Below are 23,902 nucleotides of genomic sequence, written 5' to 3'. Positions count from 1 at the left end.
CCTTGCAGCATGCCTAAGGCACGTTCACGCATCTTTCTTTTGGTGTTTTTCAGAGTCAGTAGAAAGGCCTCTTTAGTGTCCATAGTTTTCACAACTGTGATCTTAATTGCCTACCGTCTGTAAGCTGTTAGTTTTAACGACCGTTCCACAGGTGCATGTTCATTAATCATTAATTGTTTATGGTTCATTGAACAAGCATGGGAAACAGTGTTTAAACCCTTTACAATGAAGATCTGTGAAGTTATTTGGATTTTTACGAATTATCTTTGAAAGACAGTATTTAACTTGGGTCAAACGTTTTGGGTAGCCTATAAGTGAAGTAATCTGTCTGTAGACAATTGTTGGAAAAATTACTTGTGTCATGCACATAGTAGATGTCATAACCAACTTGCCAAAACTATAGTTTTATGACAAGAAATTTGTGGAGTGGTTGAAAAACGAGTTTTAATGACTGCAACCTAAGTGTATGTAAACTTCTGACTTCAACTGTATATACTGAACCAAAATATAACCGCAACATGTAAAGTGTTGGTACCATGTTGTTGAGCTGAAATAAAATATCCCAGAAATGTTCCATACGCACAAAAAGCTTAATTCTCTGATTTTGTGCACACATTTATTTACATCCCTATTAGTGAGCATTTCTCCTTTGCCAAGATAATCCATCCACCTGACAGGTGTGACATGTCAAGAAGCTGATTAAATAGCATGGTGATTACACAGGTGCACCTTGTGCTGGGGAGAAAAGCCACTCTAAAATGTGCAGTTTTGTCACAACACAATGCCACAGATGTGTCAAGTTGAAGGAGCAGGCGATTGGCATGCTGACTGCAGGAATGTCCACCAGAGCTGTTGCCAGATAATTTAATGTTAATTTCTCCACCATAAGCCGCCTCCAACGTTGTTCTAGAGAATTTGGCAGTACGTCCAACCGGCCTCACAACCGCAGACCATGTGTAACCACACCAGCCCAGGACATCCACATCCAGGTTCTTCACCTGCGGGATCGTCTGAGACCAGCCACCCGAACAGCTGATGATTTTGAGGAGTATTTCTGTCTGTAGTAAAGCCCTTTTGTGGGGAAAATCCTTCTGATTGGCTGGACCTGGCTCCCAAGTTGGTGGGCTTACACCCAACCATGGCTGCGCCCCTGCCCAGTCTTGTGAAATCAATAGATGAGGGTCTAATTTATTTATTTCACTTGACTGATTTCCTTATATGAACTGTAACTCAGTAAATCGTTGAAATTGATTCATGTTGCTTTTAGATTTTTATTCGGCGTACAAATAAAGTACCAGTCAAACGTTTGGACACACCTACTCATTCAGGGGTTTTTCTTTATTTTTTTATATTTTCTAAATTGTAGAATAGTAGTGAAGACATCAAAACTATGAAATAACACATATGGAATCATGTAGTAATCCAAAAAGTGTTAAACAAATCAAAATATATTTCATAATTGAGATGCTTCAATGTAGCCACCCTTTGCCTTGATGACAGCTTTGCACACTCTTGGCATTCTCTCAACCAGCTTCATGCGGTAGTCAACTGGAATGCATTTCAATGAACAGCTGTGCCTTGTTAGAAGTTAATTTGTGGAATTTCTTTCCTTCTTAGTGCGATTGAGCCAATCAGTTGTGTTGTGACAAGGTAGGGTTGGTATACAGAAGATAGCCCTATTTGGTAAAAGACCAAGTCCATATTATGGCAAGAACAGCTCAAATAGGCAAAGAGAAACGGCAGTCCATCATTACTTTAAGACATGAAGGTCAGTCAATCAGGAACATTTCAATAACTTTGAAAGTTTCTTCAAGTACAGTCGCAAAAACTATCAAGCACTGATATGAAACTAGCTTTCATGAGGATCGCCACAGGAATGGAAGACCCAGAGTTACCTCTGCTGCAGACGATATGTTCATTAGAGTTAACTGCACCTCATATTGCAGCCCAAATAAATGCTTCACAGAGTTCAAGTAACAGACACATCTCAACATCAACTGTTCAGAGGATACTGCGTGAATCAGGCCTTCATGGTGAATTTGCTGCAAAGAAACTACTGCTAAAGGACACCAATAAGAAGAGGAGACTTGCTTGGGCCAAGAAACACGAGGAATGGATATTTGACCGGTGGAAATCTGTCATTTGGTCTGATGAGTTAAAATGTAAGACTTTTTGTTACAATTTCTGTGTCTTTGGGAGATGCATAGTAGGTGAACAGAGGATCTCTTTATGTATGGTTCCCACCGTGAAGCATGGAGGAGGAGGTGTGAGTGTTCTTTGCTGGTGACAGTCTGTGATTTATTTAGAAATCAGGGACATACTGAACCAGCATGTCTACCACAGCATTCTGCAGTGATATGCCATCCCATTTTGTTTGCCCATAGTGGGACTATCATTTGTTTTTCAACAGGACAATGACCCAAAACATACCTCCAGGCTGTGTAAGGGCTATTTGACCAAGAAGGAGTGTGATGGAGTGCTGCATCAGATGACCTGGCCTCCACAATCACCCAACCTCAACCCAATTGAGATGGTTTGGGATGAGTTGGACTTCAGAGTGAAGGAAAAGCAGCCAACAAGTTCTCAACATATGTGGGAACTCCTTCAAGACTGTTGGAACAGCATTCCTCATGAAGCTGGTTGAGAGAATGCCAAGAGTGTGCAAAGCTGTCATCAAGGCAAATGGTGGCTACTTTGAAGAATCTCAAATATAAAATATATTTTGATTTAACACTTTTTTATGGTTACTACATGATTCCATATGTGTTATTTCATAGTTTTGATTTCTTAACTATTATTATACATTCTAGAAAATAGTTAAAATAAAGAAAAACCTTTGAATAAGTAGCTGTGTCCAAACGTCTGACTGGTACTGTGTATATATATATATATATATAGCCTATAATTTTTGAGAATTTACAATCATCAAAATAAAAGCTAGAACATCAGACTCCCATTGATTGTATGTTTGAGCATAAGAACACAGCATTAGCCATGTCAAAATGCGTAGAATTTGTTTGAAATTATGCTATAAAACGGCCACATTTTCAGTCACTGCCATTGCAAAATGTTTAGAACGGCATATAATATATATATCTTTTTTTTACATTCTTTGGTCATTGTTTATTTTTTCAGCTCTCAACAGTTATGGTGGATCAAGAAGCAAAAAATTGTAATGGTAGGCAGACATCAACATTCAAGACCCAATCAAAGAGTGTGGCCAAATGATTGTCATGGTGAACGTCCAATCGTTTTTCGAGGAAGTTAAGGAATGGCAGGATGACCCTATTTGTTTTATCCAATGAAACGCGGGAACGTTTAGGCTGGCACTGGTCTATACCAATAGTAGAGTTTCGCTGTACAGGTTCTAGGTATCCCCATTTGCGATATTTCGCTGTGCGCCATTTTATGTTCCCCAGCTCGAGTGGAAAAGGTTGTGGATGTCGTTCAATGTAATATTTGTTCATCTATTTACAAACTTTGGTAACCTACTTTAATTTGATACAACAGAGCACCTTTGGAAATGGCTACGGGAGCGAATGCAACCCCTCTAGGGAAGCTGCACCCGAGTATCGGCGCTAAACGAGGCTTTGATGCTGGGCCTGGTGCGGGGTTAATGCCTCCACCCGGGCCTCCTGTGGCCTTTCCTTCGCTACCGAATTTTCAGCCACCAATTCCAAACGTGTCTTTCCCGCAAGTTCACCCGGTGTTTACTGCAGTGGCTGCTTTTCCCACCCCACCACAACCACCCCAAGGTGCCGGAATGCAGTCTCAGTCAGGTAAGCTAGGCTAGCTAGCGAGCTAAACAGCGTGGAGAAAGTCCTTCACAGTGTTAGGCTGTGATGTGTTGTGGGTTGAGCAGCTAAAGTAGCTTGCTAACACCCCATATTAGCTAGCCAACATTATCGATGTTTCAGATGCTGAAATGTATCTAACTAATCATTGTAATGCGAAATACACTTCGTACATTAGTAATATGTGCCAAGTGAAGTGAACAGGATTCTAGCCAACGACGTAACTAACGTTAAACACAATATTTGTTATAACTGGTTCAACGTTAACTGGCCATTTAGCAGTTAAACGTTTAATTAGCAAAAAAGAAACAATGCACGGTAGTTATTAGGCCATCGTCTTTTTAACTAACGTTACTTTGGTGTCTGTTTAGGAATTCGTAAATTGTACATTATCAGTCAACATGTATAAGACCCACGTTGAGAATACCCTCTTTCTCATCTGTCAGACTTCGGTCAGAAAAAAGCCAGGAAAAGGAGCCGCTGGAATAGTGAAACACCCGACCAGAAGACAGTCATTCCTGGTATGCCCACCGTCATCCCGCCTGGACTGACTCGGGATCAGGAGAAGGCCTATATAGGTAACTAGTTAACTTGTCCACTACTATATAACAACTGTACATTAATTTACTAGCAAGTGTTTAGATTTACAGGATTAACTGCCTGGTTCTTTACATGTCCCTGTGAGATCCAGTTGCCTAGTGTTTTTTCCCCTCACTTTCTGAGTATTGAAATGTTATGTATAGTTCGTGACATGTTTGCTGAATTTCATCAGTTAGAGCATATTGAAACAGTTGTGTTGAGTCACTCACCGCACATATACCCACTTTGGGAGAGCAATGTCCTGACTAGTGCATAGCCATGAAAGGGTTGATTTGCATTGAAGGTGATTCAATTACAGTATTTGCCAATACATAGACAAAACTTTGTCAAAAATGTAACAACTCAAGCTGTAGTGTGAAATCGTATTGCTCTACCTAACGAAATTCAGTATTTTTAAGCAACTGAGTAGACTAACTTGTGGATGTGGAGTGCAAAAGAAGGCCTTAATCCTAAGGAGTTACAGTAATGTGGTTCTCCTATAGCAATTTTTTTTTTTTTGTGGCATCAAGGTTTGCATACCAGTGGACATCCATTAGCAAAAAAGAAAGGTGTCACTGTCCGTTGGCATGAATGAATCGACCAATGTTGTCCTAAAATCTTCCTTGATATCATACATGTGAGTTTAGTGTATGAGCAATGCTACTTCAATGGCAAAAAGACTACTTTCCTGTGTATCCTTTAGAATAGGCACTAATTTGGATGTTTTAAGACCCCGTTAGTTTAAGAAACGGTCATCTTGACTGCTGCCTTCCAGCAGCAGTGTAACACCACCAAACAGGCCTTAGAGCGGCTGGTATTTAATCCTAGATGCCTTTGCCTGCCGTTGTGCCCTTGCGCCAGGCACTTAACCCCTCACAACAACTTCTCCACCGGCGCCCCCTGATCCAACCTCTCCAACCTGTATTATATGTGTGTCATTTGGAGGGGTTTGGATAAAGTGGAAGTCAGATTTCAGTTGAGTTTGTCTACATGTCAATAACAGAATGGGTTATTGATGTTGAGTCACTGTTAATGGTTGGTCTTCCTTGGTATGTAAACATTCATTTGTGCCTGCCTTCTGTTCTTACTTTTTATTTTTCCTTTGTTCATTCACCACAATAACCACACAAGAAGTTCAAAAGGATTGGTTGGAAGCGTGTGATGAAATAGCAGTGAAATATAAATTCACAGGGGCTGTGTTCATCTCATTTGAATCTTGTCAGGAAGGGGTGGGAGTTTTTGGAGGTTGGGGTGGGACTGGGTTACATTTGGTCATGACTCCTATACAGAAATGTGCATGTGATGAGTGATTTATTTTTGTTCCTTCCTATTTTACATAACCAATAGCTCCTTGGCTGTAGAGCCACAGGTGTGCAGACAGTGACTCTCTATTGGCTCATTGAACTTTATTAATGTTATATTGTGTTAGGTCAACTTGTGGATCGAGTTTCCCTATTCTACTAAAACCACAATTAACTACGATCATATAACTAAGGTCACATTATTATTATTATGATAATAATATTACAAATTGAAATGAATCAAAATGCATATAATAGGGTTTGGAATGTGGTTAATTTATGCTGGCAGGCACGGAACCCTGCTCTAATGACCCTCTGAAATGTTGCTGTACATATAAACCCTTACTTCATTAATGGGATGCCAAATTTTGCATATGTACATACCATCCTTGCATATGTAAAACACATCCTGGGGCTTGTTATTTCCTGATGACAGTTAACTTTCCGTTCAATGAATTGGCTCTATAGAGTTTTGCATGGCCATTTTGGTACATCCATTTCCCCTGGAAATGAGGAAGGGTTTTACTGTTGTAGAATATTTGCTGGAATTCAGAAGTACACTTTATTCCCCTTGTGTTTTAATGTAAATGTTTAATCATTCATTGTAATCGTGTTTTTTTTGCCTCTAAACAAATGAGACGGTGCTCTAATTTAGAATGCACTGTTTCCAGATTAATGTTATGGTGGTAACTGCATTTCTCTCCATCCTTCTTGTTTTTCTTTCCTAACCTGAATTCTTCCAGTCCAACTGCAGATTGAAGACCTGACTCGTAAACTGCGTACAGGAGACCTGGGAATCCCTGTTAACCCTGAGGACAGGTCGGGAAAAGTTTTAAACCCACGAACAGTAACATTTTCTCTACCTTGTTCTTTTGACGCCAAATGTTGGTCTTTGGAAAATTACACATAATTTTCAAAAGATGCTTTAGGTCTTGAAGTGTAGTAGATTTAGTATCCATTCACTAGTGGTAGAGGCATATTGTGACATAGTAGCTTAATTTTCTCAGTTTATATTTTCTTCAGTAGTAAGTACAAAGGGATGTCCTACTTCTAGGCTCTTATAGTCATAACTTCCAGGGCGACTGAAGACTAAAGCTTTGGCTCTGAATATAGTATTACATTTCAGTGTGACATCCAGCCATTTTAGATGTAGGTCTTCAATCTAAATTGTAATTTTGAAAAAGTGACGATTGATAGAAACCTTTGGGCTCTTTAGTTAAGATACGGTGTGAAGTTACCATGGGCACCTCTCCGGTTAACTTGGTGTTCTTCAAGTATTTCCAGCTTATGTTTATACCCATCTAAATTTGCCTCATAAGTTTTTTGTTCTTATATTCCTCAATGATTTTCTTAAATGGCATCATTGTCTCCTGACAGATGGTATTCTTACTAATCATAAGTCAAAAAACAATTACCCTCATTCTGAATATATATATAATATATATCCCACTGCATTAGCTGTAACATCTATATATCTTAATGATGTGCAGTGTCTTATTTTTATTGTATATGCATCCTGATTTATCCATTCTCTGTCAACTCAGATGTTGACCTGACTGTGTGTGAGACATTTTGATTATTGATGGAGACATTTTCTTCAACACTGCAGGTTTGGGTCAATACTTATGAATCTAAGTTAATCTTATTGTTCATTTAGCAGCTTATGGTTGATAATATTTGTAGATTTTAGTGATTGTCAGAATGCATATTTCAGTCTCCTTGACTAGTCGGGTAGCTGTAAGGTAAAGGGAGTCTAGCATCTTAAATAGTTATATAATGATATACTGTTTGCAATTTGAACAACTAGGTCAAGTTTAGTTTTCAGTAATGGGTTTCTTTAGAATAACCTGCTTCTGCCAGTGCTTGACATGACAAAAAAATCCTGATGTGTTACTCTGGTCTTGACTCGTCTCGTCAATTCAAGTGGTCCAACCATTGTCAGACTCCACCTGAATCCTGACAAATTAACTTTTAACCGTTGGGTGTTTTTCCATGGTCATTAATGGGTTTTCCATAATGAGGCTTCTGGACGTTCCGCCCATGGGGGAGGGTTCCACAGTATTTCAGGTGGAACTCTAGGACTCTGGAGGAGAACTCCTCTGATCCTGACTATTCCGGAATGACACAGACCGGCTCTGACACTTTAGTTTGCATAAGCATCTATTATTCCAGCAGGAAATGTCATGTTGTTTTTATGAGTGTGAGATTGATATCTCTTTGTTGGCCACAGTCCCTGTTGTCTGTACTTGACATAGTTTCATTATCTTAATCAGACGTTTCCACAGCGACAGCAAAAAGCTCATCCCAGGACGCTAATAACGTCACTCCTCCACTCCCAACAAATAACGGGAGTGTTTCAGGTTGTCAGCAGTGGAAATTTCAAGATGTATAAAAAGAAACCTTTCCTATACTTTTCCTCCTGAATTGTTCATCGACCAGACCTCACTTGTGGGAGAGTGCACAATGAAAAGGGTTAACGTCTAATCATAATTCATTTTCTCTAACCCCAAATTACCCCTTGTCACCTTAACCTTTTTCAAGCACAGAGCCTCTTTAACGCAGCGAAACAGGTTTTCAGGTGTTCCGTCCAAGGGGAAGGTATGGACCTGGCTTTAACACCCTCTCCACCTCGGCATCCATTATGGCAGTCTTACTACCAAAGCCAGCGGTTCCTTTAGGAATGCAACGCTTTTTTAAAAACTTTATTTTTTATTGCCCACCCCTTTCACTTTACATCCTGTATGCAGGATTAATTCTGTCCATTTTGTCTAGATAGATTTAGTTGTTGAAGTGGTGGTTGCCCTTTCAGAATAGTCTTTATTATGTATCGCAAGGTGATATGTCCCCATTTTTCAGATGTATATAAAATCCCAGAAACCATTTGGCAAGTCAAACGCTACAGCCTAGTAGCAACAAATGTCCCTTTGAGAATGCAGGAAGTAAAGCCAAATATAGCTATCACACAGCCATTCCTATGAGAGATGACTATTTGTTTTTTCCCAGTGTGACCAACTGCTTACCGTAACCATTGTTTCTCTTGCCTCCCCTTCACTGAGAAGTGGCACGGGGACATGACCATGATATTATCAAGTGTACCTTAAAAAGAGCTTTCTTGGTAACATTGTTATTCAAGGCTTAGACATAGGGGAACTTGTGTATGATTGTCAATGGTCTTAGTTCTCCCTCCAGTTGGAGATATTAATGGTTGTCTGTCTGTACTCTCTCCCCCTTCCCCAGATCCCCGTCTCCAGAGCCCATCTATAACAGCGAGGGCAAGAGGCTGAACACCAGGGAGTACCGCACACGCAAGAAGATCGAGGAGGAGCGTCACTCCCTCATCACCGATATGGTGGCACTCAACCCTGAGTTCAAGCCCCCCGCTGACTACAAGTATGTGCCCTATTCCCTTATCTACTAACATAGTCTTGTGTATTTGGATCCCCATTAGCTGTTACTACAGCAACAGCTGTTTATAGTCTAGTTTCTTCCCACTCCCCCAGAATTTTCTTTCTTGTTTATTCCCTATTGTTTAAATTACACTTCATGGTTGGTCCGAGTTTCAGAACTATTGCTATGTCTCTGCTGGTTTTAATGTGTCTTCTGAGAACAGCCATGCTTCAAATCAAATTTTATTTAGCAGATGTTATTGCGGGTGTCGCGAAGTGCTTGTCTTCCTATCTCCAACAGTGTGGTAGTATCTAACAATACACCCAAATCTCAAAAGTTAAAGAATGGAATTAACAAATATATAATTATTAGGATGAGCAATGTTGGAGTGGCTTTGACTAGAATGCAGTATATGCATATGAAATGAGAAACTCTTCCCTTTGGCTTGAATGTGTAGAGACTGGGTTATATCCTTCACTATACTAAACACGAATATCCCCCACAGGCCCCCAGCCACCAGAGTCAACGACAAGGTGATGATTCCACAGGACGAGTACCCGGAGATCAACTTTGTTGGCCTGCTGATTGGGCCACGGTGAGTTTACAGGCCTTTATCATATGGGTGGGAGTTTGCCAGGGACCTCACAATATGATGTTCTTGCGATTTGATGTTCCAAACATATTGCTCAACATATGTCAAGAGAGCCATGAGAGAACTAGTTTTGATCGGTCATAGAAATAGAAGTGCTAACACCAAATTGGCTCTGTATTTTAAAAAGGATATGGGGAACAAGATATGAAGGAAAAATACTGGATTTTTATGAAGGTACAGCCAACTAGCGCAACAATAATAATTGTGGTATTATGAAAACAATACAATATATCCTCAAATTAATATCCCAATATGTAACCGTATCTACCCCCCCCACCACTAACGATGGTTCTATATAATGTTCCTGTGTTGTGGGTCTATTGGCACATTGGGTTACAATGTCTGGGGTTTTGCATAGGAGTTTTTATGGCACAAGTACAGGGAAATGCCTTAGACCCCAACAATGCAGTAATCAATAACAATATAATACCACAAATAACAAGGTAGAAAAAAAAAATATATATACAGTGGGGAGAACAAGTATTTGATACACTGACAATTTTGCAGGTTTTCCTACTTACAAAGCATGTAGAGGTCTGTAATTTTTATCATAGGTACACTTCAACTGTGAGAGAAGGAATCTAAAACAAAAATCCAGAAAATCACATTGTATGATTTTTAATTAATTAATTTGCATTTTATTGCATGACATAAGTATTTGATACATCAGAAAAGCAGAACTGAATATTTGGTACAGAAACCTTAGTTTGCAATTACAGAGATCATACATTTCCTGTAGTTCTTGACCAGGTTTGCACACACTGCAGCAGGAATTTTGGCCCACTCCTCCATACAGATCTTCTCCAGATCCTTCAGGTTTCGGGGCTGTCGCGGGGCTATACGGACTTTCAGCTCCCTCCAAAGATTTTCTATTGGGTTCAGGTCTGGAGACTGGCTAGGCCACTCCAGGACCTTGAGATGCTTCTTACGGAGCCACTCCTTAGTTGCCCTGGCTGTGTGTTTCGGGTCGTTGTCATGCTGGAAGACCCAGCCACGACCCATCTTCAATGCTCTTACTGAGGGAAGGAGGTTGTTGGTCAAGATCTCGCGATACATGGCCCCATCCATCCTCCCTTCAATACGGTGCAGTCGTCCTGTCCCCTTTGCAGAAAAGCATCCCCAAAGAATGATGTTTCCACCTCCATGCTTCACGGTTGGGATGGTGTTCTTGGGGTTGTACTCATCCTTCTATTCCTCCAAACACGGCGAGTGGAGTTTAGAGCAAAAAGCTCTATTTTTGTCTCATCAGACCACATGACCTTCTCCCATTCCTCCTCTGGATCATCCAGATGGTCATTGGCAAACTTCAGACGGGCCTGGACATGCGCTGGCTTGAGCAGGGGGACCTTGCGTGCGCTGCAGGATTTTAATCCATGACGGCGTAGTGTGTTACTAATGGTTTTCTTTGAGACTGTGGTCCCAGCTCTCTTCAGGTCATTGACCAGGTCCTGCCGTGTAGTTCTGGGCTGATCCCTCACATTCCTCATGATCATTGATGCCCCACGAGGTGAGATCTTGCATGGAGCCCCAGACCGAGGGTGATTGACCGTCATCTTGAACTTCTTCCATTTTCTAATAATTGTGCCAACAGTTGTTGCCTTCTCACCAAGCTGCTTGGCTATTGTCCTGTAGCCCATCCCAGCCTTGTACAGGTCTACAATTTATCCCTGATGTCCTTACACAGCTCTCTGGTCTTGGCCATTGTGGAGAGGTTGGAGTCTGTTTGATTGAGTGTGTGGACAGGTGTCTTTTATACAGGTAACGAGTTCAAACAGGTGCAGTTAATACAGGTAATGAGTGGAGAACAGGAGGGCTTCTTAAAGAAAAACTAACAGGTCTGTGAGAGCCGGAATTCTTACTGGTTGGTAGGTGATCAAATACTTATGTCATGCAATAAAATGCAAATTAATTACTTAAAAATCATACAATGTGATTTTCTGGATTTTTGTTTTAGATTCCGTCTCTCACAGTTGAAGTGTACCTATGATAAAAATGACAGACCTCTACATGCTTTGTAAGTAGGAAAACCTGAAAAATCGGCAGTGTATCAAATACTTGTTCTCCCCACTGTATATATATATATAGAAGAACACAAAGTAAGCCTACTGTACACAGGGTCAGTTCCAGTACCATATTTACAATGTGCAGGGGGATACTGAATCGATAGAGGTAGATATGTCTAGAGGTAAGGTGACTAGACATCAGGATATATAATAAACAGTAGCAGCAGTGTATATGATGATTGTGTGTGCAAATGATGGAGTGAGTGTTTGTATGTGTGTTGGAGTATCAGTGCATAGCGTGTAGGGCCCTGTGTGTGTGCATAGAGACAGTGCTAAAATAAGAATAAAATACAAAGGTCAACCCAGATAGTCTGTGGAGCCATTTAGTTAGCCTTATGGCATGGAGATAGAAGCTGTTCAGGAACCTGTTGGTGTCAGACTTGATGCACCGGTACCGCCTGCCGTGCGGAAGCAGAGGGAAGTCTTGGGTGGTAGTTCAGTAGGTGGTGCTGATTCCTTACTACATCTCACACACATGCTTGTGTCCTTGCAGTGGCAACACCCTGAAGAACATAGAGAAGGAGTGCTGTGCCAAGATCATGATCCGTGGTAAGGGCTCGGTAAAGGAGGGCAAGGTGGGCCGTAAGGATGGCCAAATGCTGCCAGGGGAGGACGAGCCGCTGCACGCCCTGGTCACCGCCAACACCATGGAGAACGTCAAGAAGGCGGTGGAACAGGTGAGCCCATCATAACGTATACTGCAGGCTTTCCCCAACTCGGTCCTCGGAACCCCAAGGGGTGCACGTTTTGGGTTTTGCCCCAGCACTACACAGCTGATTCAAATAATCAACCATATTTGAATCAGTTGTGTAGAGTTAGGGCAAAAAACAAAACTTGCACCCCTTGGGGTCCTGAGGTTCAAGTTTGGGAAACGCTGGTCTACTGGCTTACCTCTTGTCACTGTCCACTCGTATAATACTATAACTAGCTAGTGCTATGCATTTCTATGATGATTTGCATACATGTTTAAGGGTTGTCCACTATGGTGTCCCGTAGATCCGCACAATCCTCAAGCAGGGCATCGAGACCCCTGAGGACCAGAACGACTTGAGGAAGATGCAGCTGAGAGAGCTGGCCAGACTCAACGGAACCCTGAGAGAGGACGACAACAGGTGAGCCTGCCAAGTTCTGATATCAGCCATTCTGTGGAAGTTGGATAGTCCAAGGTGCCTGGCCTGGGTAACTGTGTTCACTGCTTCACCCATCTGTTTCCCCCACAGGATCCTACGTCCGTGGCAGAGCACTGAACCCCGCAGCGTCACCAACACGACCCTTTGTACTAAGTGTGGCGGTGCAGGCCACATCTCCTCAGACTGCAAGTTCACCAGGTAACTTACCAGCTACGTACTCTGTTACATAAATTATTCCTGCTCAGAAATAAGTATTTTTGCTTGCATACATGGAATTACTTTGAAATTAGATTATTCTTATACGGTACCCAAAATAGTTTTTTGGCTAGCCCAATCTAGTACTAGAGATTATGCAGGAACCTGCCCCTTGAGGCGTTACAGTCCGACTGGAAGTGTTGAGCCTGTGTCGTGAGGGGCATAGAATGACAGGGCTAGGTCCATGCCGAGGACCCGGAACAGTGGGTACTTGGAGTGATCATAGCTCCGACATAAACACTAAAGAAAATTTCTATAACAATTTCTAAAAACGTACCATGCATTAAAATGACCTCTCTCTCCAGCTCCTTTGCTGCGCCCAGGGCCGGTGAGCCCCCCCAGTCTGCCCAGGACAAAGCCCGTATGGACAAGGAATACCTGTCCCTCATGGCGGAGCTGGGCGAGGCCCCTGTACCCTCCTCTGGTGGGGGACACTCCATCAACCAGAACAGCGGCCACAACAGAGGCAGCAACAACCAGCCTCCACCGGTGAGTTGAATGTGGTGACTAACACGACCTGAGCTTCAATTGTCTTCAAAAATCTACACATCAAAATAGGCCTTCTGTTCCATGCCAGAGATTCATGGGGACTTTATTGGTTCCTTCGTGGAGTTTAGTTTCATCAACAGACAAGCTTAGACTACACAATAAACCGTGCAAGTCATGGAAGCCCAAAAAGTGCCTCTTGTCTGACTGTATATTTGTGCTGCAGAGCCGTCCTCCCTGGATGAACTCCGGCCAGTCTGAGAACAGGAACTTCCACAGCATGCATGGAGGCCACGGTGGTCATGGCAACCAACACGGTGGTCATGGCAACCACGGGGGTCATGGAGGTCACGGAGGCCACCACAACTTCCCACCCCCCATGTCCAACATGGGAGGGCACCCCATGCCCCCCAACAATGGCATGCCACCCCCGTGGATGCAGCCCCCACCGCCCCCCATGGGCCAGGGACATGGACACCATATGGGTAAGAGAGAGAGACTGTTGTTTTTGCTGGTCTCCGTTTTGTTTTCCCTGTTTGTAAACTGTGTTTGTGGTGTCATGTACACATGTACACATGACAGACACACATGTCTGTTTGGTCTTCGCAGTCTAATCAGTTATAACATTGCAATTGTAGCCCTTTACACTCGTACCTGGGTTGAAAAGGGCAGATTTGGGCACTGATAAACACCTAAATTGGAACGCAATAGCTGTACAGTAACATGCTATACATGGCGTCAGACCTCAAGGTCTCTGCTTCACAGCGCTTTATGGGGTTTTGGCTGACAGCCGTTCTAAACTTGAGAACGGCGCGCAACGAGAAGTTGCCCCCATCTCTCCTGCTAATTGGGCAACTTTTGGGTGTTTTTTTGTTGTGTGGGGGAAAGACTGTAAATTATGGCGACTATGTATTTTGAAAGATGAGACTTTGAAGATTATAATAAATACGGCTTTGATGTCATACAAGCAAGACAAACACCCATGAGTCCAAATGTGCTCTTCATAAAACTTGTCATATTCAGTGTCAACTTGTTTGATCACTATGCCTGATGTGTGGTTAAAAGATGACATGTGGTCATACCCTGGGTTGTTCTGAACAGAAGCAGTCTGTTTGTCTATTGTGGTGAAAACTCACTGCGACACACTCACCTGAAGGAACTCATGGCTCCTGTCAATGATCACCAATTCTGTTCCCCTGAATTGCATTGTGAAAGCCTAACACTGTGATATTCTATTTTAGAACTTAACTAGTCATGTTGACAATAGAACAGGCTTTCACATGATGTCCACCAGACCCAGATTTATAATGGACTGTTTTTGGATTGCATAAACAACAGTAATTGTGTGATGGCGGCGATGCAGGGCTGGGTTCTAATCAAAAGAACCCCAAATGTGCTTCCTGTTGTTCCTCAACGGCACAGCTAGCAGAGCTCAAACCAGCACCTTGTAGTTGACTCATTATTATTATTGCAATTGTTTTTATTACTTTTTAAACATATTGAAGACTTATTTGAGTCATAAGTGCATTGAAATGACAGGAACTGTGTACACTTTGGAGAGGTTGGATTTTACAAAACATTGTTCAACTGACGACCAAGGTCACCCGTCCCGCTAGAGAGCGATGAGCCATGTAAAGCCCCCCTGGCCAAACCCTCTCCTAACCTGGATGACGCTGGGCCAATTGTGCGGTGTTCTATGGAACTGCTGGCCACGGCCTGTTGTGGCACAGCCCGGGAATGAACCCGAGTCTGTAGTAATGCCTCTATCACTGCGATGCAGTGCCGTAGATTACTGCACCACTCAGGAGGCCCCCAATTAGACCTTTTACTCAAACCCTTGTAAATCCTTTGTCTTATGCTGCTGCTTCCCCACATTTTCCAGGAATGTTCTTACGTTACTGAATGTATCCAGAGTATTTTCAGATTTCTTTATCAACAAATGTGGGGAAAAGTACAGTAAATGGAAAATGCACATGAAGTGTGTGTTTGGATTCAGTCTTGTGTCGGATTAAATGTTGTCCATCTTTGGTCTAGTAATTAAAACGGTTCCCTTTTTAGATTGCTACCGTGTATATTCTGTTCATATCTGTTCTGTAAGAAACAGTTCCATTTAGGCCCATTCCCACGAGTGTAAAGGGTTTATATTTTCTCTCATTTGTCTTCAGGTCTGTTGCCTCCACCCATGATGCCGCCACCACCTCCACCCCCGAACAACCAGCCTCCCCCTCCACCCTCGGGTCCCCTGCCTCCATGGCAACAGCAGGCCCCTCCACCCCCTCCCACCAGCAGCATGGCCACTAGTGCACCACTGCCATGGCAACAGAGTAAGAACACCAGCATTGAAACAGTGCCGTATGTTATTTCTAGTCTCTCCCACTAACTAAAGTTCTTTCCTCCCCAGATACCACCACAACGTCCAGTCCTGGCACTGGCAACCTGCCCCCCTGGCAGCAGCCCCAACAGTCCGCTGCCTCGGCTGCCCAGCCCCCTCCCCCCATGGGCAACCCCTCCATGGTCCCACCTCCGCCCGGAGTCCAGCCCCCTCTGCCCCCCGGTGCCCCACCTCCCCCTCCCCCCCCACCCCCCGGCTCAGCCGGCATGATGTATGCCCCTCCACCTCCCCCTCCGCCCATGGATCCCTCCAACTTTGTCACCATGATGGGGATGGGGGTGCCAGGCATGCCCCCCTTCGGTATGCCCCCTGCGCCGCCACCTCCACCCCCCCAAAATTAAACACCCGCTGAACCTTCTTAAACACAGTCCTGCTTAGCATGCAGAGAAACTCCTCAAACAAGAGGGAGGTGGTGTGGTTGAATTTGTACATTTGCTTAACTTAATGTTTCTGTTAAAGTTAGTGTTTTTGATCACTCGGTATAAGTTCTCTGTCCATTTTTTGTTTTGTTTTTGGGAATCTTTTTTTAATATATTTTTTTAGAGTTTACTCCCTCCATGATTGGTTTATGACTCACTTTGCATACCAAATAACCCACCTCAGACATGTATATGCTTTGGTTTGCCGACTGGACTATGAATGTCCTATTCTCATTCTTCTTAGTTCTACCTAAAAGTATAACTAGTGTGTTTTTCTGAGTTATTACGGGCTTATAAGCTGTTTGATGGATATTTACCTTGGATACATTGGTTATGGGGTGATCTATTAAAGTTGAGCTCAAGCTTAGTCATCATTTTGTCGTCATCTACAGGACATTTTACTGTTCAGATTATCCAGCCAATTTTGTAGGCATGGTAGTCCAATGGCTTCGGCCTTCATTCATCGTCATGTTCCATTCACTTGCTATTGGTTTCACTGAGCTGAATATTTTTCTGCTGTTTTTCTAATTGAACCCGATGTGAAGTGTAATTGCAAAAATTTCTTGGACGTCGCATCTCCCTCTTGATTATTTTGTCTGAAAAACGGGTTTTTGTAGTACTGTTTATTATTTTTATTATTATATTTTTTTTTTAAGAGAACAAGCTGTGCATTTCAGCAGTTTCTGGTGAGCATTTTCCATTTAGGTCCATGTGGATGTAGCAGGGAATAGGATTTTGCATCCTGCAGCTGATTGGCTTAAGAGATGCTCTGCGCTACTTAAATTCTAAGGAAGTCTGACTGGATGCTTACTTGTTCTGTTAACAACCTTTCCCCTCCATGCTTGTATTGCTCCAGCAAAATCACAACAACGCTATTTCAGTTCCCTTTAGTAACTTGAGTTAATGAGGAAAAAAATGTACTATGTTAGATGACATTATACAATTGTAATTTTTACTCTATTTTTGGAAATGGTTTGTCAGCCTTGTGTTGGGTCTAGCCTGAATTAATAGTCCTTGCAATGTTGCTTGATTGTTATTAAACTCATCTTTAACTAATTTTGCAGTCTGTGTTTTGCTTTTCTCTGCCTTGTAAACTGTCTTATTCCCTCAATGACACTTGAATACAGCTTCCACAGACGATTGTTTTGACCTGTAGTCTAGACAGAAGGCTTGCTGGCTCAGCCTCACTTTAGATAAAAGCCCAGTGGAAAAAGGCACAGATGGAACAAAGATCCAGATATTTCACTGGATGTTAATGCAAAGCATCTGCTTGGCGTTTCCACTCACTACCAAATATGGTAGTGAGAGGAAGCCCATTGGCGGGCAGTGGGAGAAGATGGAGCGAGATGGATTTTGGCAGGTATTCTACACATTTTTTTCATTGAAACGTTTGATCTCAATACAGTTTTCTGTTCCCAAAACTAGAATCTGTTATGAAGAGAGTGTACTAAGGTTTGTGACTTTCCCTTTGCAAAAAAGTTTTAAATTTCGTTGTTTAGGAGTGCGAAGGCTAATTGAGTTACTGTACACACACACACTTCAGAGTAGGCGTTCCAAAATGAAAATATGCAGATAATACTGGAACGCTCCAATTAGATCTCGCTAGCTCGTGCTGGGCTCTGCCCCCCTCCTTGCTTGTTCTGCCCACTATGGCTCATTTGTTCCCATTGGAAATGACAGGCTGTGGTTTGTCTTGGTTTAGTTACAAAAACTCTTTGGTATGAGGCTGTTTTCTGTGTGTACTACACTGTCTGCACTCCTGCATCCAATAAGTTTTGTTTTACAGTTTTGTCTCCTATGCTCTATCACAGACTTTCGGCTGTGGTAAGGTGAAAACAACCAACTGTAGACTGAAGTCGGGGAGGTGCATCTGCAACAGACGAAAGTTGGACACTAATCAAATCAAAGTTTATTTGTCACGTGCGCCGAATACAACAGACCTTACAGTGAAATGCTTACTTAAAGGCTCTAACCAATAGTACAAAAAAGGTGAACAATAGGTAAGTAAAGAAATAAAAAGACAGTGAAAAACAGTAGCGAGGCTACATACAGACACCGGTTAGTCAGGCTGATTGAGGTAGTATGTACATGTAGATATGGTTTAAAGTGACTATGCATATATGATACACAGAGAGTAGCAGTAGCGTAAAAGAGGGGGTGGTGGGTGGCGGGACACAATGCAGATAGCCTGGTTAGCCAATGTGCGGGAGCACTGGTTGGTCAGGCCAATTGAGGTAGTATGTACATGAATGTATAGTTAAAGTGACTATGCATATATGATAAACAGAGAGTAGGAACAGCGTAAAAGAGGGGTTGGGGGGCACACAATGCAAATAGTCCGGGTAGCCATTTGATTACCTGTTCAGGAGTCTTATGGCTTGGGGGTAAAAACTGTTGAGAAGCCTTTTTGTCCTAGACTTGGCACTCCGGTACAGCTTGCTATGCGGTTGTAGAGAGAACAGTCTATGACTGGGGTGGCTGGGGTCTTTGACAATTTTTAGGGCCTTCCTCTGACACCGCCTGGTGTAGAGGTCCTGGATGGCAGGCAGCTTAGCCCCAGTGATGTACTGGGCCGTACGCACTACCCTCTGTAGTGCCTTGCGGTCGGAGGCCAAGCAGTTGCCGTACCAGGCAGTGATGCAACCAGTCAGGATGCTCTCGATGCTGCAGCTGTAGAACCTTTTGGGGGTCTCAGAACCCATGTCAAATCTTTTTAGTTTCCTGAGGGGGAATAGGATTTGGCGTGCCCTCTTCATGACTGTCTTGGTGTGTTTGGTCCATTGTAGTTTGTTGGTGATGTGGACACCAAGGAACTTGAAGCTCTCAACCTGCTCCACTACAGCCCTGTCGATGCGAATGGGGGCGTACTCGGTCCTCCTTTTCATGTAGTCCACAATCAACTCCTTAGTCTTGGTTACGTTGAGGGATAGGTTGTTATTCTGGCACCACCCGGCCAGGTCTCTGACCTCCTCCCTATAGGCTGTCTCGTCGTTGTCGGTGATCAGGCCTACCACTGTTGTGTCGTCTGCAATCGTAATGATGGTGTTGGAGTCGTGCCTGGCCATGCAGTCGTGGGTGAACAGGGAGTACAGGAGGGGACTGAGCACGCACCCCTGGGGGGCTCCAGTGTTGAGGATCAGCGTGGCAGATGTGTTGCTACCTACCCTCACCACCTGGGGGCGGCCCGTCAGGAAGTCCAGGAGCCAGTTGCAGAGGGAGGTGTTTAGTCCCAGGATTCTTAGCTTAGTGATGAGCTTTGAGGGTACTATGGTGTTGAAAGCTGAGCTGTAGTCAATGAAATGCATTCTCACATGAGTGTTCCTTTTGTCCAGGTTGGAAAGGGCAGTGTGGAGTGCAATAGAGATTGCATCATCTGTGGATCTGTTTGGGCGGTATGCAAATTGGAGTGGGTCTAGGGTTTCTGGGATGTGGTTTTCCAAAAGCAAGGCTCAGATCAGCATGGCAGTGTTGCCATTGTTAATAAGAAATATATTTCTAATGTCGAAATTAATACATCTCCAACCCCGATATCAGACACTCACAAACTGAAATGTGTACACATTGTACAATCAATTAGTGAGAGAGCATCAAATATCACATTCATTTGTACAGTATAGGCTAAATCCAGTGGTGTAAAGTACTTTAGTACTAAAGTCTTTTTTGGGGGTATCTGTACTTTACTTTACTATTGAACTTTTTGACAACTTTTACTTTTACTCCACAACATTCCTAAACAAAATTATGTACTTTTTTATTCCATACATTTTCCCTGACACCCAAAAGTACTCGTTACATTTTGAATGGTTAGCCGGACAGGAAAATGGTCCAATTCACACACTTTTTAAAACTTTTACTTTTGACACTTAGCTATATTTTAGCAATTACATTTACTTTTGATACTTAATTACAGTACCAGTCAAAGGTTTCGACACACCTACTCATTCAAGGGTTTTTCTTTATTTTTAGTATTTTATAGTGAAGAGATCAAAACTATAAAATAACACATATGGAATCATGTAACCAAAAAAGTGTTAAACAACTCAAACTATATACACTGCTCAAAAAAATAAAGGGAACACTTAAACAACACAATGTAACTCCAAGTCAATCACACTTCTGTGAAATCAAACTGTCCACTTAGGAAGCAACACTGATTGACAATAAATGTCACATGCTGTTGTGCAAATGGAATAGACAAAAGGTGGAAATTATAGGCAATTAGCAAGACACCCCCAAAAAAGGAGTGATTCTGCAGGTGGTGACCACAGACCACTTCTCAGTTCCTATGCCTCCTGGCTGATGTTTTGGTCACTTTTGAATGCTGGCGGTGCTCTCACTCTAGTGGTAGCATGAGACGGAGTCTACAACCCACACAAGTGGCTCAGGTAGTGCAGTTCATCCAGGATGGCACATCAATGCGAGCTGTGGCAAAAAGGTTTGCTGTGTCTGTCAGCGTAGTGTCCAGAGCATGGAGGCGCTACCAGGAGACAGGCCAGTACATCAGGAGACGTGGAGGAGGCCGTAGGAGGGCAACAACCCAGCAGCAGGACCGCTACCTCTGCCTTTGTGCAAGGAGGTGCACTGCCAGCGCCCTGCAAAATGACCTCCAGCAGGCCACAAATGTGCATGTGTCTGTTCAAACGGTCAGAAACAGACTCCATGAGGGTGGTATGAGGGCCCGACGTCCACAGGTGGGGGTTGTGCTTACAGCCCAACAACGTGCAGGACGTTTGGCATTTGCCAGAGAACACCAAGATTGGCAAATTCGCCACTGGCGCCCTGTGCTCTTCACAGATGAAAGCAGGTTCACACTGAGCACATGAGACAGACGTGACAGAGTCTGGAGACGCCGTGGAGAACGTTCTGCTGCTTGCAACATCCTCCAGCATGACCGGTTTGGCGATGGGTCAGTCATGGTGTGGGGTGGCATTTCTTTGTGGGGCCGCACAGCCCTCCATGTGCTCGCCAGAGGTAGCCTGACTGCCATTAGGTACCGAGATGAGATCCTCAGACCCCTTGTGAGACCATATGCTGACACATGCACATTTGTGGCCTGCTGGAGGTCATTTTGCAGGGCTCTGGCAGTGCACCTCCTTGCACAAAGGCGGAGGTAGTGGTCCTGCTGCTGGGTTGTTGCCCTCCTACGGCCTCCTCCACGTCTCCTGATGTACTGGCCTGTCTCCTGGTAGCGCCTCCATGCTCTGGACACTACGCTGACAGACACAGCAAACCTTTTTGCCACAGCTCGCATTGATGTGCCATCCTGGATGAACTGCACTACCTGAGCCACTTGTGTGGGTTGTAGACTCCGTCTCATGCTACCACTAGAGTGAGAGCACCGCCAGCATTCAAAAGTGACCAAAACATCAGCCAGGAAGCATAGGAACTGAGAAGTGGTCTGTGGTCACCACCTGCAGAATCACTCCTTTCTTGGGGGTGTCTTGCTAATTGCCTATAATTTCCACCTTTTGTCTATTCCATTTGCACAACAGCATGTGACATTTATTGTCAATCAGTGTTGCTTCCTAAGTGGACAGTTTGATTTCACAGAAGTGTGATTGACTTGGAGTTACATTGTGTTGTTTAAGTGTTCCCTTTATTTTTTTGAGCAGTGTATTTTAGATTATTCAAAGTAGCCACCCTTTGCCTTGATGACAGCATTGCACACTCTTGGCATTCTCTCAACCAGATTCACCTGGAATGCTTTTCCAACAGTCTTGAAGGAGTTCCAACATATGCTGAGCACTTGTTTGCTGCTTTTCCTTCACTCTGCGGTCCAACTTATCCCAAACCATCTCAATTGGGTAGAGGTCGGTGATTGTGGAGGCAAGGTCATCTGATACGGCACTCCATCACTCTGCTTCTTGGTCAAATAATCCTTACACAGCCTAGAGGTGTGTTGGGTCATTGTCCTGTTGAAAAACAAATGATAGTCCCACTATGCACAAACCAGATGGGATGGTGTATCGCTGCAGAATGCTGTGGTAGCCATGCTGGTTAAGTGTGCCTTGAATTCTAAATAAATCAAAGTGTCACCAGCAAAGCACCTCCTCCAAGCTTCACGGCGGGAACCACACATGCGGAGATCATCCGCTCACCTACTCTGCGTGTCACAAAGACATGGCGGTTGGAACCAAAAATCTCAAATATGGACTCATCAGACCAAAGGACAGATTTCCACTGGTCTAATGTCCATTGCGCCTGTTTCTTGGCCCAAGTAACTCCCTTCTTCTTATTGGTGTCCTTTAGTAGTGGTTTCTTTGCAGCAATTCGACCACGAAGGCCTGATTCATGCAGTCTCCTCTGAACAGTTGATGTTGAGATGTGTCTGTTACTTGAACTCTGGGAAGCATTTATTTGGGCTGTAATCTGAGGTGCAGTTAACTCTAATGAATTTATCCTCTGCAGCAGAGGTAACTCTGGGTCTTCCTTTCTTGTGGCGCTCTTCATGAGAGGCAGTTTCATGTTAGCGCTTGATAGTCTTTGTGACTGCACTCGAAGAAACTTTCAAAGTTTTAGAAATTTTCCGGATTGACTGACCTTCATGTCTTAAAGTAATGATGGACTGTCATTTCTCTTTGCTTATTTGAGCTGTTCTTGCCATAATATGGACTTGGTCTTTTACCAGATAGGACTATCTACTGTATACCACCCCTACCTTGTCATAACACAATAATGCTCAAACGCATTAAGAAGGAAAGAAATTCCACAAACTAACTTTTAACAAGTCACACCTGTTAATTGAAATGCATTCCAGTTGACTACCTCATGAAGCTGGTTGAGAGAATGCCAAGAGTGTGCAAAGCTGTCATCAAGGCAAAGGATGGCTACTTTGAAGATTCAAAAATATATTTTGATTTGTTTAACACATTTTTGGTCACTACGTGATTCCATATGTGTTATTTCATAGTTTTTCATAGTTTCATAGAAAATATAAATAAAGAAAACCCTGGAATGGGTAGGTATGTCCAAACGTTTGACTGGTACTGTATATTTAAAACCAAATACTTTTAGACTTTTACTCATGCTGTATTTTACTGGGGGACTTTTACTTTTACTCGAGTCATTTTCTATTAAGGTATCTTGACTTTTACTCAAGTATGAAAAGTGGATACTTTTTCCACCACTGGCTAAATCCACCATAGGCTTCGTATGAATCGCGGCCAAGTTAGTTCCTGTTTCAGTCATGTATTTGGTCACGTTCGCATGGGTCAAACAAACGCCCTTTTGTTTCGCTTATATACAACGTGGCTATTAATAGATTTCATGATCAAATTCCTAAAGGGTGGATCATTGGTCCTGGAGAGGAAAATAAAGTTAGATCCTCAATAATAAGGCTTGGACAGTCAATGCACATAGTTATTTGAGAACCTGTTGCATGTATTCTGCACCAAGACTGTCCACCACCAACCACCCTGTAAGATATCATGGATAAAGGACCCTC

At 43.1% G+C, this 23,902-nt stretch overlaps 1 protein-coding gene and 1 non-coding gene across 3 annotated transcripts; both read left to right on the top strand.

Annotated features, from left to right (window-relative positions):
• Positions 1-3,373: 3,373 nt before the first annotated feature.
• Positions 3,374-17,514, top strand: LOC139534622 (splicing factor 1-like). 2 transcript variants are annotated; one of them, XM_071333897.1, is made up of 12 exons: positions 3,374-3,779; positions 4,241-4,372; positions 6,418-6,493; positions 8,912-9,064; positions 9,567-9,656; positions 12,270-12,453; positions 12,773-12,888; positions 12,997-13,104; positions 13,467-13,650; positions 13,874-14,132; positions 15,813-15,971; positions 16,049-17,514. In XM_071333897.1, exons 1-12 carry the CDS (start codon positions 3,524-3,526, stop codon positions 16,378-16,380), a joined length of 2,049 nt encoding a protein of 682 aa, XP_071189998.1. In that variant the 5' UTR covers positions 3,374-3,523; the 3' UTR covers positions 16,381-17,514. The 2 variants fall into 2 exon arrangements, with proteins under 2 accessions (XP_071189998.1, XP_071189999.1); XM_071333898.1 differs by lacking the exons at positions 3,374-3,779; positions 6,418-6,493 and having other exon boundaries at positions 4,242-4,372.
• Positions 13,266-13,397, top strand: LOC139534981 (small nucleolar RNA SNORA17). Its single transcript, XR_011667066.1, has one exon. It is a non-coding gene; the product is annotated as a small nucleolar RNA SNORA17 (small nucleolar RNA).
• Positions 17,515-23,902: the final 6,388 nt, after the last annotated feature.

The sequence above is a fragment of the Salvelinus alpinus genome, chromosome 11 (assembly GCF_045679555.1).
Source record: "Salvelinus alpinus chromosome 11, SLU_Salpinus.1, whole genome shotgun sequence".
In the NCBI taxonomy this organism is placed as follows: domain Eukaryota; kingdom Metazoa; phylum Chordata; class Actinopteri; order Salmoniformes; family Salmonidae; genus Salvelinus; species Salvelinus alpinus.
This window is presented reverse-complemented; position numbering and strand designations above follow the sequence as displayed.

What these genes read in the sequence shown, in the direction of transcription:
- LOC139534622 (XM_071333897.1), top strand. Translation starts at nt 3,524, where the DNA reads ATGGCTACGGGAGCGAATGCAACCCCTCTAGGGAAGCTGCACCCGAGT. An exon ending in CCTGTTAACCCTGAGGACAG is followed by an intron (nt 6,494 to 8,911) that starts GTCGGGAAAAGT and finishes CCCCTTCCCCAG; the next exon opens with ATCCCCGTCTCCAGAGCCCA. An exon ending in GCAACAACCAGCCTCCACCG is followed by an intron (nt 13,651 to 13,873) that starts GTGAGTTGAATG and finishes TTTGTGCTGCAG; the next exon opens with AGCCGTCCTCCCTGGATGAA.